The sequence below is a fragment of the Melanotaenia boesemani genome, chromosome 16 (assembly GCF_017639745.1).
Source record: "Melanotaenia boesemani isolate fMelBoe1 chromosome 16, fMelBoe1.pri, whole genome shotgun sequence".
In the NCBI taxonomy this organism is placed as follows: Eukaryota; Metazoa; Chordata; class Actinopteri; order Atheriniformes; family Melanotaeniidae; genus Melanotaenia; species Melanotaenia boesemani.
In genome coordinates this window covers 11,173,773-11,192,383 of record NC_055697.1, presented here as the reverse complement: position 1 = coordinate 11,192,383, position 18,611 = coordinate 11,173,773, and the positions used below count along the sequence as shown (strand labels likewise).

At 42.0% G+C, this 18,611-nt stretch overlaps 1 protein-coding gene across 5 annotated transcripts in view; it reads right to left on the bottom strand.

Moving 5' to 3' along the window:
• Positions 1–4,674: 4,674 nt before the first annotated feature.
• Positions 4,675–18,611, bottom strand: part of LOC121655484 (signal-induced proliferation-associated 1-like protein 2) — a 78,348-nt gene continuing 64,411 nt past the window's right edge. For 2 of the 5 annotated variants that reach the window (XM_042010166.1, XM_042010167.1), the window contains exons 16-22: positions 17,929–17,982; positions 16,591–16,729; positions 11,759–11,978; positions 10,235–10,366; positions 8,001–8,118; positions 7,065–7,143; positions 4,675–6,652 (exon numbers count right to left, since the gene is read on the bottom strand). In XM_042010166.1, the coding sequence (XP_041866100.1) occupies positions 6,506–6,652; positions 7,065–7,143; positions 8,001–8,118; positions 10,235–10,366; positions 11,759–11,978; positions 16,591–16,729; positions 17,929–17,982 (889 nt within the window). In that variant the 3' untranslated portion in view covers positions 4,675–6,505. The remainder of the gene's footprint in view (positions 6,653–7,064; positions 7,144–8,000; positions 8,119–10,234; positions 10,367–11,758; positions 11,979–16,590; positions 16,730–17,928; positions 17,983–18,611) is intronic. The other 3 variants (XM_042010168.1, XM_042010170.1, XM_042010169.1) reach the window with 2 other exon arrangements.

The following is an 18,611-nucleotide window of genomic DNA, read 5'->3' as shown; positions in this document are numbered from 1 at the left end:
ACATAGAAAAAAATTTACTATGCATGCTCACATTTACTTCTACAGTCAAATAAAATCACTAATAACCCAAGATGTGTGTTTTTGAATGGCAGGGAGAAATAAGAGAACCCACAAGGAAGCCCTGCAGGCAGAGGGAGAGCATGCAAAATGCACACAGAACGACCTCCAACAAGAAGGATCTTCCATCCTGCGAGGAAACAGTCAGAACAGTGAGTGACTCAAAAGAATGAAAACTTAGTTAAAACTAATTTAGTAATTCTCTAAAAAAATTACCACAAGTTCAGAAAAGAAAAATGAGTTTTAACCAATTTTAAAAGAAGCTACCGCATTTGCCTGAGTGATGACTCCAGACAGGGATAACAGGCATTGATGGTCCTGAAAAGCCCTTTTAATGGATTTGGGGAGTTTTAAGAAGCATTGGTGGGGCCTCATCAGAGGATTATAAACTCACCGGTGGCCATAAGAGAAGTTGTGTTAGCACATCTCTTGAAGCCTTTTCTATTGTCTGAGATAAGAATCAGCTTTATTGGCATGACTTTATCACACTGAATACCTTAGATTAAATTCCAGTCTTCACCCAGTACATACGAACATGCAGTGTTAAAGAAAAAAGAAAAGAAGAAAAGAAAAGATGGATATGTGTTCTGAGTATATGTTGATTGTTTTGTCTAATCTTCATATATTTTTAAATGTATGAAAGGGGGAAATATCAGATCTCCCAGTGATATAGTGAATGATCTCTTCTTCTACAGTTTTTCTTTTCTTTTTTTTATTTCTTTTTTTTTTTTTTTGGTAACAATCCTTCAAGTGGAAAAAATAGGATTGAAAAAACTGGACATGCGTTATGGTGTGAGGCTGTCAGATGTTTAGTTTTATCTGAATAGTTTGGGCTGAGGCTGTTATTGATTCCCAAAGACTGGACTGATGTTGCCTACATCTACACTATATTGTTGCAAATTAGTCCCAGTCATGTGCAAATGATTTCAAATGTTCACCAGAATAGGTGAGAGACAGATTTTTATCTGTCCCCGCCTGCAGATGATGACAGGTCTGTTCTTATAAGCCACACTGTGACCCAGTGCGTGTTTTATTTCACAGTTTGTGTGACGGCAAACACATTTTAGTGGCATTTTCAAGGAGTTAAACAAGGCAGTCTCTAACACATCTTGTATTTGACCTTAAATGTCCCTGTAAGTCCTTCCTATAAACATAGGATCGATTACCTCTCCTATTAAGCTTTTACCTCTGATGACAGGTCACAGGGGTTGTTTGTTATCCAGAAGGATACACCCCCATCCTATTCACCCCCAAAGACATCAATATTCCCATGACCCTCAGAAACAACCCCTCCACTCAGCTACATGGACTTGGCTAGACTAATGAAACTTTGCATAATCAATGTCCTGAATTAATGGGTGAAAAAAAAGGGAAAGTTCAGACAGAGATGTAGATCTAACCTCCCTCTAACCACCACCCACTCACCCACCTGCCCAGCTCCTTGAATACCTCCTCACAGCAGCAGCTGTTTACATTGAAAGCAGCCGATAGAGAATCGATAGCAGAGCTCGCTGTTGCTCCAGGGGCTGAAAGGACAGCAGACAAGGACATCTTGGCAAATATAGATAATTCAGCAGCCCTGTGTTATCTATTTGTTCCTGTCTTTTTATCTAATTTGCCAGTGAAGCAGCACATGCAGGGAAGACATGGGCCTTCCTTCTGCTCTCACAACACATCAGTTTGATGTGAGATTTGAAGCTATTCTGCCAGCAATGACCTTTCTGTAAAATTCTTTATATATATATTTATATATATATATATATATATATATATATATATATATATATATATATATATATATATATATATATATATATATATATATATATATATATATTCATTTCTACCTTTTCTGATTTCTTTTGAGACCAGATGGACAAAAAATAAATAAAAAAAGGCTTATAAGACGTTGCTCTTCACTAGGTTCAGCTAAGAGGGTGGTTACCTGTGACTTGACTGGCAGATAACCACAACCCGAAGGGATTTGGGAGGAAGATGGGAGGGGGAGAGCTGGCTGTTTGGAGGTTTGCAAGATTTTTACTGTCTTTTCTCCCATCTCTTTTCCTTTCTTTTGTGCTGTGTGTGAGTTGTAGCTCCCCAGTGACAGAGAGGGAATTTCAAAGAGGAGGCAGAGGAGAGATGAGCTGCACAGATAAATAGTCCAGGTGAGACAGCTAATCCTGCCGTTACGCCTCGCAGGCACACAACACAATTGAGATTTGGGTAACTGTCTGGCAAGACCAAAGGTTAGCCTTTTCAGTTTTTCTTCTTTTTTATTTCATCATCCACAATATTTCATGCCTGAGTGGCGGTCAATACTCTGTTCATGAAACTTTCTGGCAAAAAAGGCCAAAAAAGAAAGAAAAAAAAAAAAAGTATCATAGCATTGAGCCAGGGATTGCACACCCACAGTCTTATGAATAATGCATAGAAAGAATCACATGAATGAAAAATTCCCAGCAGTCAAGAGTTTTTACATTTCTATGCCAAAATCAAATCAATTGTTTGTGAGGAAGCTGATAGCTGAGGCTGATGCTGATATCTGATATTGGACACCGCAGGCTGGGCTGTACATGGAGTCGATAAAAGCACCCACTCTGCCCCCCTTGTGCAGTGCCAGCTGTGCTTACGGCACACTGAACCCTATTCTGGGTAACACGATCACGATGAGGGTGGAACTCACAGCAGGGGAGCATCTGTTGTGGGACTGTGGAAGCTGGACAACTGCGCTCCAGTCACTTGCTATTATGAGTGATGAGCAGCAAATCTGTGGATGACCATCACTTTAGAAAGGAAGAGAAAATGCCAGCATTTATTCCTTTAACTGCTGACACCATCAAGTATTAGAGATCAATATGTTTTGGGAATGGGGGCTCTTATCATCTGGTTGGTGATTTCACCACCCTGTTGAGTTAAGTCTAACTTTACAGTTCGTCAGCATGTTTTGCAATGGCTAATGAAATTCCAGCTTGTCACTGTTATTAGATTGGGTCAATGGTGCAGCATGTTCTTCATCTTTCACTGTCCAGCAGAATTTCTCCAGATTTCCCTGATGCCAAAGTCACTTAGCATTGCTTGTCAAAGTCCACGCCGCACCCTGGACTTCTCCTTCATCTGAAACAGGAAACACTTTCGCTCTGAGCCGGTGTGAGCTCCCATCTGTTGTCCTGGCACCACATGCATACATGTAGATTAACTACCTCACATCACTGCATGCTGCTCCTTGCCAAACGAAGAGCACATGCAACCCACATACACAACCGTCCTTGCATCTTTGTTGGCAGTTCTGATATGGAGAATAAACGCTATTTTCCAGGAAGTGATTGGATTCAGTGGCCTTTTTCTTGAAACTTCATCAACAGTAGTGTTGCAAAAATTCAATTAATTCAAAAATGTAAACGGCAGCTGGTTCTAACTCCCTCACAGGTGAAGTCATTGGAGATAAACATCAAATTTATACAAGAAGGACATGACCAGAACAGCAGCTCTACCCACAATTCATTGCAGCTGCATAGCCACCAGCCCCGAGAGAGCAAGATAGATTGGGCCACACTTCAGCAGCTGGGCTGGAGGTTTACGCAGGATGTAGCAAACAAAATTTAATTGTTTTTCTCTCTGCACTCAAAAAGGCTTTACGATTAATTATTCAGCAAGTCCTTTACTGTTGTCCCTGCAGTGAAGCAACATCTGTCATTTATTTAAAGCCCATCAACTCAAAGGGAATCAAGTCCTAAACACATTATGGTTTCATGTTTCAATTGGAAAGTCTTTGCACACCTGGTGTTTACAAAACTGAGGATTAGAAAAGGTGTGATAGAAAAAGTTGTTTTCCTCATTCTCTCCTGCAGGAACTAAAATTTACCATCCAAAATTAGCTCTTAGGGTGGAGAGCAAGCACCAGGGTTGCAAACTTCCCTGTGTGAGTTTTCCTGGATGGTTCTGAGCTGTGGAGGAGGGAAAATCAGATTTCATACTTTCAAGACCTACTTAAGTTATTCAGTTAAATACCTGAATTAAGACTGAAGATAGCTGGTGTTACTAGTGTGTTAGAAAGTTATCTTTTAATTGTCAGTGAGCAGAGGGGAGAAAGATAAGGGTGTGCAGTAACACAATATATCCTCTACTCAGGCGCAAGCTGTCATTTTGCATTTTTACCTCTTATCTGCAGATAAAAACAAACCTGAAGAAAACATTAGCTTAGAATAGCATCAAAATGGTAGACATGGAAACGGGTAAAAGGGTAGTGTTTACTGCGGCATTCAAACAGAGCTCCTTGAACTCTCAGACTTGGAGTCATGAAGTTTGTGCAACTCAAGTTCTGAATACAAGAAGAGGACGCTTACATGACTTTCCTCTGTGATCATGGGAAACAACCGGTGCCATCTTTTAGTTCTAGTCTCATAAAATAAAGAAAAAATATATGGCTCATGTTTTTCAGTGTTTTGTGAAAATATATTTCTATATGGAGATTATTTTAAATCCTTTTTATAGGAAATTCTTAGTAATCATTTGCAGTACATATAAACAAAAGTTGTGAGGACACCTTTGTTTAATTTCTTTTCACTGAATGTATTTAGTAGATTTATCTCATATGCACTACAGGTACCATGTTTGCACAGTAAAGCTGGAGATATTCTGTGATGCAGTTAAGCAAAAAGATCTCCCAAATCCTTCAAATTCAACATCTAACACCATTGGCTGGTAAGAGTCCCAAACTGGGTCACATGATGCAGATATAAATTTGACATCACTACATTTGGTTGTGAGTAATGACAGAAGAGACATTTCAAAAAACACAAAAAAGCTGTTATTTTTACAACTACATTTATTTAAAAAAAAAAAAAAAAAGATAAAACAAACCAAGAAAAAAAGCTAACAACATCCCACCAGGGATGAGACAGTTAATGGGGAGAGAGACATTTTTAAAAGCATACAAACCAGCGAACTGTTAATCTAGCAGCATCCAAATGTTGGAATCTCCAAAATCATCATTTATATATTTAAATATATAGTTTTTATTATGTTTTTGTTTTCTTTTGCCCTGGCAAGCTACACACTTTACAACGTACACAGAGCTTTATCTCTCCTTTAGTGCAGAAAAACAAATACCCTTAATAAAATAAACAACTTTAGGTTAAATAAGCTTAAATAACAGTGTTAAATACAAGACACTTCTGTGGCAGTTATGTACAGAAATAAACACATTTGGCGTTGTAAGTGTGGTTCACTGGCGCTTGCTCTAATGCTCTAAAAACCACTGCATAAGAACTCATTTTGCTGTGTTAAACTTCACACACGCGCACATGCACACATTCACACATTCACACACACAATTTTTATATCAGTGAGCCACAAACAAGCCAAGTGTTTATCAAAAAAAAGAACCGAAAGCAAACAAACAATCCATTTACAACCAGTTTTAGGCACGGTCTCCTCCAGCTTTATAAATACATGTAAAATACAACTGCTTCTCGAAAGGAGCTCTTTACCTTTGTGCTAACTCTTGTTCTTTACTCTTTTTTTTTTCAAACACAGTTATGTAACTACCACTTGGTTATTGCTAGGACATTGTGACAGTGAATGGAAACTACTGACAAAACGTGTGAAGGGAAAAGCACCTTTAAACATTGAAATTACTGCCATGTGACCCTATGTTACAACACAGAGAAAAAGAAAACGTGAAGATTGTTAAGAACCAAATCTCAAAGCATCAAACCTTAAAACGTTTGTGACTTTGGGAACCAGACATCCAGAGAGAAGAACAGGTCTCAGCTGAGCTACATTCATTCCCCTCTCTTTACCGTATGTTTTCAAGACCGCCACATGTGGATTCCTCTTGGTGCAAGCAGACAGTAAGTACCACTTCATTATGTCCAGTACATTCCTCCCCTCCCCCTCTATTTCTCCTTTGTCCGTGAAAGCCGGCACAGAAACAGCTGTGTGACAGTGTGCGCAGTATGATACAGTACAGCTGAATATACAGTACAGTAGACTGACGTGACTTACGTAGGTAGATTAAATGTTGACTACAGTAAATGAGCTTTACATTCCACTACTGTAAGAAGATCCCAGGGACTTCAGAGGGGGCCCCCGGGGTTGCCTTTCTCAATTCCTCTCCAGCACTGGAGATGAGGTTTCCCAAGAGCCTTGTTCTCCAGGATGAAGAGGCCGTTAATGTCAAAAACAGCCCTGCACTTTAGACGGAGAATGATCCCAAAACGAAGGTCCAGATCAGGCTTCAAGTCTCTTGCTCAGGGCAGCACAGCAGTCTCCTAAACATGGGGCATTTTAAAGGAGTCTTTATTACTCTTGGGGCTGGTAATGGTTTGTTTTATAGTCTGTTTATTTATAGATCATCTTGGAGGTTTAAACAGGAGTTGAGTGGATGCCCTCGGAGGGATAAAGGCCTTCTTTGCTTGGTTTCCCTCCGTTTCTACAGGCCTCCCTCTCAGGGTTTCTTGTCAATGGTGTGAAAGAACCACTCTGTGAACTTCCTGAGCTGAGCTGCTGCCGTCTGGCTCTCCTCCTGCAGCCGCATGTTGTCCTGTCTCAGGTGTTGCACCTCCTCCTGTAACATCGCCTTATCCTCTTTCTCCTGAACACAAAAGAACACACGCAACCAAAACAGGGACATGAGGCAAAAAGATAAATGGATACAAAAGAAGTTGATAAAAGCCCTGTTTTCTAGAGAACATCCATCTTTCGTCAGCGTGGTGTAAATGGGAGGCATTAAAATGGCAAAGCAACGTTTCCTCTGATAAAAGTGCACTTCCTCTCTCGTTTTGAGCGCATTAGTGGAGGTGGGGAAGCGCAGGACTGGGATACAATAAGGAAAGGAAGCAGGATATCGAATTAAGTGAATGAGTTAGTATTACGCAGACCTCAGGGCACCCATTACTCATTGTCAGGCTGTGTGACACAGACATGCACGGTTTGCTTGTGTGGAAAAGGAAAGCACAAAGGTGCCAAAAATATAATTGAGAAATTAGCCATATACGTGAACTTGCCTTTCTGAGGTCATGCTGCAGCTGCCTGAGGATCACCTCCAGCTGGTTGACTTTGCCAGTTAGCGTGGATGGGGAGCTGCTGTTGGTTTACACACAGAAACAATGAAGGTAAAAACAAAAATCAAACAAAATGACAATCTTTCCCCTGTGCACACATGCTTTTAATTTACATTTACTGCTATTTTCCAAAACAAAGCTACAAATATCATTATAAATTATACACTTCATGTATTGTTCTGGATCTTAAAACTGTGCCGCACACAATGCGAAAACTGCAAAACATACTGTTCATCACAGGAACCCATAACAGATGTAGGCAGCAGGTGTTGCCTGTAATCCAGTGTAGCCTGATGGGTCACTGATATCCCTTTTGGAGCAAATCGGATCTGGTTCTTAAACTGGTTTTGTTGAGGATTGCTGCAACCCAACCCGCCAGTGTTTGTACGCAACTTTAATGTTGCATGCTGCTGCACTGCTGTTGCATAATATATAGTATAAACTGAAATCAACTTTTGCTTTAGAAAAGCAAACATGTCGTTTTCTTCCTGACCAATTTATTTGTCACATTGTTTTAGAGTTCAATGAAGCAGAGTAATAAAGTGCTTTCTGACTTTAAAATGTGTCTGAACTGTAGCTTATATAACAGCAAATACACACACAATTTGAGCAATTTCTTAAACCTTTCCTGAAAAATTTGCTTTGCCTAAAGGAAATATAAAAAAAAACAAAAAAAAAAAAACACTTTCTTTCATAATTTCTACTAATAATGTTCACTTCACCGTAACAACAGATCCAAAGCTCTTTGCACCAGCTGCGCCTGGTAAGAACCGCTAAGCTCAGACTGTTATAAGAGGAATGGCTTTTTAGCCAACAATAAATCTTCACTTTCTCCAGGAGTTTTGCTGCTTGTGTGTTTGTGTTGTAAGTGAAGCCTACTCTGCTTCCAGCGCTGCTCCCTCCGCCTCCACCACCCGTCTGGTCAGCTCTCTTGAGATCTGCAGAGCCTCGGCCCGCTGCATGTCCGTCATTGTGCAGAAAGAAGCCACGCGCTGGTCTTGAGACAGAACAGGTGACGCAGCAGGTTATAATCTGCTTTTGACATAATTTTGTCAACATGCTACTAAAATAGAGCAGAATAACACAATCGCATGCAAGCGTTCCTGACAGGAAGGGCGATTCATTCATGGGCTGTATGAATGAATGACTCTGGTTTGATGTCACCAAAGGCAGTCCTCCCATACTGAGAGATGTATAATCAGACAATAGGTAACAAGGCGGTAACAGAACGTTGCTAGAAATTACAGATATAGGCAGCCCCTTGGGTGTTGCTCCATCGCCCTCAACCCTTTGCGTTTCCTCTGACAGCTGTTTGGCTTATAATGGGCTGGATCCCAGTGAGCTGTAAGACACCAGTCATGCTTGTTTTACCATATCAGGCCCTTAAGCTTCATCAAAGCTGCATGGAAAACCCAAACTTGGCATGTCACGCTTTGGGACTGCTCAGTTTTAAGCCCTTATGCTCTTTTCTTTGGAAGCCACTCCTTCTCAAGCCCTTGGTCTGAGACTAAAGATAGGAGGATCTGCATATTCATTGAAAAGATTAAGCAAGCTCCTCCATTAATTTAGTCCCCAAGTGAAAGCTAATCCACTCTAAGACAAAAGCTGGTCGAGCCAGGAGCTGGTGGTTGTTCAGGGGAAGAAGGAAAGGGAAACCAGGCTTTTATTTACATATGAATGAACATCTTCCTCATATTCTATGACTGCACACAGACAGATTAAAGACTTTGTCGAAAGCAGCAACGGGGCAGAAAAGCAGCTTGTCATTTCTGCATGTCCAGATTTAGTGGACAACCTGATGAAAGTCAAAGAAAACAGATTACCATGAAGAGAAGGCAAAAAAAAGCATATTTGTAGGGGTATATTAAAATATATTAGATTGTTTCAAAGAGACCATTAAGTAATTACCAAAGCTTGTTTATAATCGTATCTGTTTTTACTTTTAAGAGCCAACACATGGTTTTGGACATTTTATTATTTTTATTTGAATGCTGCAAGCCGGTGCAATTGTTTGTTTTTTTTTACCATAAGTAGTGAAAATGAGCAACCTCTCAATATCCACACAGTCAAGGTTATGAATGCTTTACATTTCAGCCAAGCTCCTTCTCCCCCTGCCTCCAAACAGAGCTGGTTAAACATACATGGCACAATGGCTGCCTGGAGCCACTTTCTGCTCGGCAACAGGACTCCAGTTTACACAGGCTGCCGTGACAACTGCCTTGCTGCTGTCAGTCAGACTCTCTATCATCTCTGATGATTCTTCTCTTGTTAAATGATGGACTCCAGGCTTTGCAGCAGGAAATAAAAAGAAAAAAAACTCAGAGTTGACCAGTGAATAATCACAAGCCACGATCTCCGCTCACTGGTGGAGGTCGGATAGAGTTCAAGTGGAAGAACATTGCATGGCACGTTAGTGTTTCCATGGTAGATGGGAAATGCACTGACATGATGGTGGTTAAATAAGCACTCAAAGTAGGAAAAAATAAATGAAAAATGATGATGCCGCCCATGACATGGCTTAGATGTGCTTATTAACCGTGAAAAGACTTTCAGCTTTGACAGAGCTCTTGTTATCTAAGATGACAGCTTAATCTAAGTCCTAATAATTTCATGTAAATGCTTCATTCCTGAAAAACCCACAAAAAAAAAAAAAAAAAAAAAAAAAAAGAAACTTTGCATTTATTCGACAGACCAAAAGAGGAGCCCAAAGAAACAACCCAAAATTTAACAGTAAAAGCCGCAGCTGTGAAGAATTCTGCCTGAGTGCTGACTTGGGTTTTATGGTGTGAAAATTGGCTCCATCTCTGTACTGAGAAATGACAGCTCATTTTTCCAGATCACAGTGCTTGATGGGAACTACGAAGGGGCTGAGAGCAGAGGTGCAAAAAGCAGAGGGATTCCCAAAAGTCACCTCCAGCAGCACTTAAGAGACAGCGGTAGAAACAGAAACACAGCTCACACAAACCTACGCATGCAAGCGAGCGAGCACTTGCAGATTACAGACACACAAACATGTACGCGCTAAGCATCCGAAGGGTGGGGTTGGGGGGTGGGGGGTGGACGTGTACTGGTGGTGGTTACAAGGTGCCAGCAGCTTTAGCCAAGCTGGTTACCTTCGAAGGCTCGTGCTGCATCAACCAGGTGAGACCAATCCAAGCCCGATGCAGTGTCTGGGAGGGGCATGAGGCCTGGGTCGCTGAACTTGGACCTGTCCGCCAAGGAGCCGTCAGAGAACCAAAACTCACCTGCAGAGACAGGCAGGCAATCCGATCAGTGTCTGAGCCCGGCCTGAGTTTAATTTGGTTTAGGGCTAGTCTTTGAGACGCCCGCTGGTGTTGATCAGACAGGAGGAGTTGGGGAGGAATGGAGGGGCATAGAAGGGGAAAAGCAGGGAGTTCATTTAAACTATTTATTGCTGTTAAAAAGATTGGAATTCAACTAACTTCAGCCATGTACATCAAAACACCTCGCTTTATCAGTCTAGACTCAGTAAAACAATTCCAGCTCCCATCTGGATGACTCTCACAAATTCGCCTACGGGCTGCAAACAATCACACTTTTAAACGAAAAGTTTTGTATCTATGTGACAGCATGATAGGCTCAAGTCACATTAAACCAACTTCTCTGTGAATCACTTTGACTGTCGGGCGATAAATGACTTGTCTAAGTGAATGTCCTTATGTTTCAATCAATATCTCCTTTTCCTTCCCTCCCACCCTTACTCCCTCTCTGCCCTAAAGACGTAAAATGCAATAAATAAGCTCCATTTCTGCAGAGGCATTTAGAAAAACATAAGCGGGGAAGCAGAGAAGAGACTGAGAGAGCTTGAGGTGACGCTGACATTCTCCTTTCAATTTACCAAGCTTCTTGGAGTTTGAGTGATTCACTGTTTACCAAATTGGGCTGTTTCAGTAGGGGAAAAAAGAGAGAGCTCGTGTTCTCAACTATCCTTCAAAACAATCGGGAATCCATCAAGTTGACAGCAAGAAGAGGCTGGAGAGAAAAACCATCTTTCCAAAGCCCATTTTCTATTTAACGAGAGCAGCAGGAGACAGGTGAGGAACGGTATGGAAATGAGACAAGGAAGGACAGAGAGGGTAGGCGGGCAGGGAGTGATGAGTGAATGAAACATTATGCATGACAGACACAGTGACAACCCAGGTGAAAAACTGGCATGTTTACGTCAGTGATCTTAAAGACCTGCTGAAGCGCAGGCAGGGCATATCACACTTCTCATTTACTAGTGTATATTCCAGGGAAGCTGGTTGAACAGTGAAAAGGAAAAACTAGCCAGCAGTGACAGGTGTCTACTTAATGCAGACGGAGTGGCAGATAGCTTGCAAGTAGCATGCAGCCTCACCCGTTTCCAATTAGCTGGCTATATTGAGAAGTGTAGCTGAAGTGTGTTTAGCTGTACTAATGAAATCAGTAGGGCACAAGTGGCTCTTCAAGCAAGCAACTACATCCTGGCTCTTAACTGGTGCCAGAGAAGATGAATGATAATCCAGGAGGATCGTGCTGAGAAACTGTATATCAGCCGTCCATCACGTCAATGCATTCTGATCAGACATAGTTTTTGTTCTCAGTGTTTACTGTAATGTATCTGTGAGGGTTTCTTTTTTACTGCCTGTACTCACTCCTTAGATTAGACGCTCCTTGATTGTGGATCATGCGAGGAGGCAGCGTGCTGTGGTAAGGCGGGGTGGTGCTGAACAGGATGTCGTTGGGCATGGCTTGATCCAGCATGGAGCTGTGCGAACTGGTATACGATGAGGCTTTGCGGTTACTGCACACGCTCTCGTCCGAAAGTGTTCGGTACAGGGAGCGTCTTGGTGACAAAGTGCCCACTGCTGACACCTGAGAGAGAAGAAGAGCAATTCGTCACAGCAAAATCATCACAAAGAATATGATAATGATGAATGATCTTCACGTTCTCTGTCTGTAGTGTCCCATTGCTTTGCCTTTTCCTGGGCACTAAAGATTTACATGAACAGGCAGTTTGGTGGATAAGAAGGGAACATCAGCAAGCAATGTCAGGAATTAATTACAGTTTCTGCTCTCAGGAAAAATGCAAATGATTGAGAACAGCTGGAGAGTGTCTGACAGAGTGGGAAAAACAGGGGACAGGGCTGGTGGAGGTGGTGACAGGGGTTACTCCCCTGTGGCAAGTCATGGTCAAATCTCAATGTTAGAGGCCACAGACAGCAGAGAAGTGTTAGTGTCTCAAAAGTGGTTGGAGAAGAAAAATGTGAGACGACAGACAAGTGAGATATTTTTACATTTGATGTGAAGCAATCAGGCTCATTCAAGCACAGAAACAGAGGATACCAAACAATTTCTTAAAATGGCTTGATCCTTGGAGGTATGCCAACAATGCACGTCTCTATTTATAGAAATGCAGGACACAAAGGTGCATTAATATCATGGACCCATCCTCCCTGTGTGGTTTAGGACTTTAGCTAAATCAGATTTATGGATTGTTGAGGTTTTGCATTTTCCATTCTTTGAAAAAGCTAATTGACTGGTTGTGAAAAATGTCCGTAAGGTCAACTAACTGGTTCAGATTAGTGCTTTCAGACAATAACTGGCAGGGAGAGAACTTTTCTTCAACATCCTGAAAAACAGGCAGATGACTGATATGGAGGACCGGACTTTAACTGAGGTCACGTCTGTCCCAGCTGGTTCTCACTTTAGTAGGTCACTTTAAAGGGTTTCAAAACAGGACTTGCTTTGTGGCCCAGGAAGTACTGGCTTAGCAGGAAAACCCCACACACCTGTTTGGAAAATAATTTTTACCACTTTGAACTGCTCTTAGGTTAAATAAAAAGAGTAATGCTTACTGCTCTTTGAATTTCAGTCCCCCTGTCAGCCCCCTTTTTCAACCAAAGCAGTTCCAGTGACGGCTCAGGGCTGGTACTAGATCCAGTTCCAGGTTGGTTCTAGTTAAGAACTAATTTCAGTTTCTACAGTCAGAGAACCACCACAGAACAACCTCATTACGCTCTTTAAACAGCTTCTCTAACATGAATAATAATAATAATAATAATAATAATAATAATAATAATAATAATAATAATAATGATAATAATAATAAATTTTAGCACATATCAAGTCACTCAAGAACACTGTAAAAGGAAAGAAACAATAAAAAACTCAGATACAGGGATAAAAACATGGAACAATGTAACATACTGTAAACTGTCGTAGTATCAGGGAAGTTTTTAAATGCTGAACGCTCTCTGTAACGCCAACCAGGTGTTAGCAGGATATATATGGGCTGTTTTGTGCAGGACATTTCTGCAGACTTTATTAAAGAATCTGACAATTAGGACTTGAAACACTTAGCTTGTGTTCCTACTCTGCTGCTTCTACTTTATTGTTCTCTCTAAGCTGATTAAATGCTAGACTGGCTCTGGGTTTTTTAACACAGTGGTCTCAATGTTTAGCTGGTCTTTTGGCCCCCATAACCCAGCGCCCAGTCCTCGACGTGAGCAGCCCCTTGCTCCAGTCCAGCAAAAAGTTGCTTCCAGTGTAGCACCTGTTTTTTGGTGTCAGAGTTGGTGGTCAAAACAATAAAAAACTATTCTAATGATGCTACAAACCAGCACTGGATCAGGTCCCCACCTTTGAGTTTGCAAAGAAGAACCAAACAAATGTAACCAGGATGAGCCAGTTGATCTTGTCTCTTTCACCGAGTGATATGAAGAAAAAGCCCCTAGGCAAGCTGTGTATTCATGCCCGAGTTTGGCTGAGAGTAAACATAGTGTGTGGGCTTCAAAAACAACCATTTTGACAAACTGAATAGGGATTTGCATTATGCTCAATTAGATACTTGACCTGATTCTGCCATATTGATCTTCGCATGGTTGTTTATTTGCATGTTTTATGTGTGGGGGCTAACCTTTACTGCTGTTCAATGCATGGCATAAAAAAAGTGTTAAATGAATCAATAAATGTGGCCTGTGCTGTAGCCACATGGATAGATTTTGCATTCCTTCCAATACTGTTGTTAGGAGTGGTAAAATGATTACAGGTCAGCCATCAAGCTCATTTACAGACCAAGTCACTGCACACGTCACAATGAACAATCGCAAACACTTCAGAGCCCAGAAAATTAGCACTGTCACGAAAGGATAACCTCTGTTCACAAAGAAGAATTACACAGGATACCAGGGCAAAGATACTTGTGTTTCGTGACCGTTGCCAGAGTTTTGACAGGGGATCTCCTGTTTAAACACACAAAACCTCAAAGACCAATCCCATCCATCATCGTCCCATTTAGCTTACATAAATACAGCGGGGGTGACATCAAAAGTGGCCACAAATGATACTCGGAGCAGCTGCGCAGATGAGTAAATTTCTGCCTTTGGCTTCTCAGCTGTAACCAAAACTAGACTGGTATCCCCACAAGCCAACACCCAGCCATCTCAGTTTCAAAGACAAATCCTCCACAAATCCCACGGTGAGAATTTAACAAACATCAAGTCTGTCTTTAAAAAAAAAAGCATATACTGCTTTCTTTAACTTAACACGATTGTATCTCATTGCAAGTTTTCCAACCCAGCTTTACGAGATTAGACACCATAAGGTTCCCTCTCATCAAAACCGCTTTAAACAGAATTTTCTGCTCTCTTACATAAAGTAAAAATAGCACAGTACTGGAGCTACAATAAAAGGAGTTGCTGTAAATGAAACCATTTCCAAAGGGGCTTAATGTTTTGCAGAAAGCCATCTATTCATTACATCTACAGCAACGAACCAGGGACTCGGAGCACATCCCTGCACTGCTTAGCTGAACCTGCTGGGAAACACTGCTGAGAAAAATTTATTGATGAAACCTACAAGATTATCAGTTATTCTTGTGTGTCTAAATCCACCTCAGCTGGAGACTGACTCGACTTGATTTGTGCTGTTGGGTCTTTGAATTCATTGTACAACAGCACCATTCTTATCAGCCGTGCCATCACTGACGCTTCCACATAGATTTTTCCTGACGTGCCTGACTTTCCTCCTTACAGCGCACATGAAACAAAGACAGCAACAAGCTCTGGAGCCCTTTGACGTGCCACTTGGGAGGATGTGTTGGACAGCCACCTATTCAGATCCTTTTTTTCCCCTTTCCCACAGGAGGTTCAAACGAGGAATGTTGTGGGAGAATAAGCTGTGAACGGCCTTTCCTTTACGTCAGCCACACAATGGTCTGTCTTGTCTGTGAAAGGGGCGTCCAAGCGGACATTGTGGTTGGCAAGGAAAGTCTCGGTGCACCTGCTCACCCTCACAAAGACTGGCATCGGGTGACTGCCGGAAGGGGCATTAACCTTTACTGTATCCACTGTTAATCACTTAGAAGATTAAATAATGTGAATGGGAAATTAATCAACATTGTTTCCAACACTGTCATTATCGTAATTTGATTCTTTTATGTGCCAGCTGATGATTGAAAACATGCAGTCCTAGAGAAGCTGCTCCTGGAAAAAGAATAGCATGTGTTCTTTGGGATCATGTGTGTGTACGTTTAGAGTGCCAGGCATTGTGCCCTCTTTGATGCATCTCTCCCAAAGATTGTTTCCCCATGCAGTGTATTATCAGATCGCAGAGCGCGACTACAACAAAGACCCTGCTGCTCTCTGAATCACACAATCAGAAACGGGTACCTTTGTACAGGTTACTGAGCTTTCCTTCTCTGCGGGAAACAAAAAGCAATCAAATGAAGGTGTGTTCTGCTCTCATTTCTGACAATAGCAAACGCTGCTTAGTTCTCTTGTAAGTGCCGCCTTTTACTGTAGTGTAAGCCAAGGGAACAACAATAAGACAAACAAATCAGTGCACTGAGCTGATTCATGTGAGAGGCAGGGCTTGGTTGTGCCAGAGGACATTACTGGCTTCTCTTGGGGAGTGAAGTGCATTTGTACTAGAATTGAGCAGCATCCAAAAATAACCCATTTGTACATCTCCAGGGTCCTTCTCTGGTAGATAATGGATGGGGGATGGTGAAGAGAAGAAGAGATGCAATTAATAGACTCTACAGGACCCAGGAACATCAAACATCAATGTGCTCTATACAACTTCCTGTCTTTAATCCATGACATCCCAATTGAGTAAACTTTGGCCTCTTTATAAATCAAATCAAGCAAACACGGTGTCAGCCATAGAGGACACAAGCGGTCTTGTGTCAGCAGAGATGAGACCTATCAGCTGTGGAGTAAATAAGCAGTGCCAGCTGATAGGAAGCAGATGTTTTTCCTGTTTTTACTTGAGCACCAGTAAGAGCTTATCTGCACTTGTTTTGGCCTTGTATCTTCTACATCTATTAGTCAACATGAAGAAATGCCCTTAGGGTTTGACAGAGATTCATAAAATCTAATGTCACAACAGCATCATTTATGACATTACAGTTTTAGTAGGTTTCTCATACATTTCGAAACACATGAGTCATCAAACAGTCAGTCCTCAACCACAGTGACCTCACCTTCCGATTCCTGTCTTCTCCTGGAGGGCTGTTGGCCAGCATCATTTTACGGTACTCTTCTTTTGAAAGTCGCTGCAGTGATTTTCCGTCTCGCTCAGCAGCCTGAAGCCGGCAGGCTGCTTCCTGCGCATACAGCTGCCTGTAGATGACAGAGGGAACAGAAGAACACAGCTCATCACTAAGGTCACTGGAACCATGTCTTGCGAAGAAGGCCTTGGGGCCATCGCTGCTTGGGTTCAAAGGTGGCCCCAGCTACTTTAGGGATATTTGCAGAATAGCACATAAGGTCCATGTGGATGATCCGTCTTAGCATGCTGACATCAGGAGCCTTTCCGATCTGTGCTAGTCAGGTAAATGTGGGGCAGCAGGGATGGAAAGGAAAATAGGAGGGAGGTTTGCTTCCAATGCCACCTTGTCCCATATCACCATACTGAAGAGACTGCCACGAGTGCAGCCAAGTACAGAGAGAGATAAAAAAAACAAGGGCTTTGGAAAGAGATTACCATAGACCAAAAGGAGTGGTCACACAACAACAGAGGAAGACATGAGAGCTGTTCGACAGGGATTGGAGAAGGACCCACAAGAGGTGACACATTTTCTTGGCACTGGTTGTCAGAAGGGTTTGTTTGGAAACATTTAAACAAGTCTGAGGGTGTTGAGTGCTTGAGGAGGGAGGGCAGAGGGCATGGAGGATGTGACTGACCTGGCTGGTGGAGTTGTGTGGCTGTGAGACCTCTGCTATAAGTGAGCAGCGTGTGCGTGACACACTGAGTGCTATTGGCAGGGTGTTAGATGGCCGCAGGGAGACTGGTTAGACGGCTAGACGACGGGACAGCCTGGCTGTGATGGTTACCTAGAGACACTATTGCCAAGAGCTGCGCTGTTTTAAGCTTTTGGCGTCATGGCAACCAAACCCATATATCGCACATATATCGCAAAAACAATAACAACCTGTTAATTCTATAAGCAGAATCCAGTTGCAATATACTCTTTGTTTCATGCTAAAATCTGCACATTATCTTAATTTCACTCACATTAATGTGTGCATTTATGTGCACATTTTATTTTGCTAAAATGTCCTTGTTCTTTTACATTCATAGGGACAGAGTTGGGTTGGACACTATTCTGTTGGAGATACAAGACAAACATCACAGCTGCTGATACATAGCTGGTTGCCCTCCACTTTCAAGGATGTGTCACATGACAGAAACTGCACTTTGAGACTTGCTGTGAGAGAGGAGAGGAAGGTGTTGGTTTAGGACAAAAGGGGGTGGGGCAGTGCGTGGGGAAGCAAGCTGGGTCAGATCAGGGCCACAGGGGTTTACTTTTACTGTGTACCTGGAACGCTCAGACAGCATTTTGAGAAGGAAGGCTAACAAGCTCTCCGCTCCTCTGAAACAAAAAGGAAAGCAAGAGAGAAAGAGCCGGGGGTTAGAAGCATCGTTAAACATCCTGCATCAGATACAGTGTTACAGCAAACGAAAATATTCTTTAAAAAGAAGGAAGAGAAACTTCATTACGTTAGAACAATATCTGTGAGTAATATTAGGCCATTTATCATGAGGCGCTGTTATGTAAGATGAAATAAAACGGTAGGAATATAAAAACAAACAATGGGGAGGGTAACTGAATTACACAGCTTTTTCATAAGTTGGTAGAAGATGACTTCAGTGCATGCGATCAATCACACGGCAAAATTCACAGCCTAAATAAAATTACTTGGAAACTATAGCTGGGGGTTTCTTCCGGGGCAAATCTAACACTCACTCCTCTAATACATGTCTGTGTGTTTGCTCGCTAACACCCTCAAACAAGTACATATATACACACATACACTTCTCTACAACAAGCCATTTCATCATCAGACAGACACTGTCAGTCATCAATGCTCATATAACGTCTAAGGAGAGTACACTTTCCCAGCTTTGCTGAACAACTGAATACATTCCTCCTCCTGGGCGACATTTCTAGAAGCTACTTTGTGGAATGTGTGACAGCGGTCTGTTGCTACGTGGATCGTT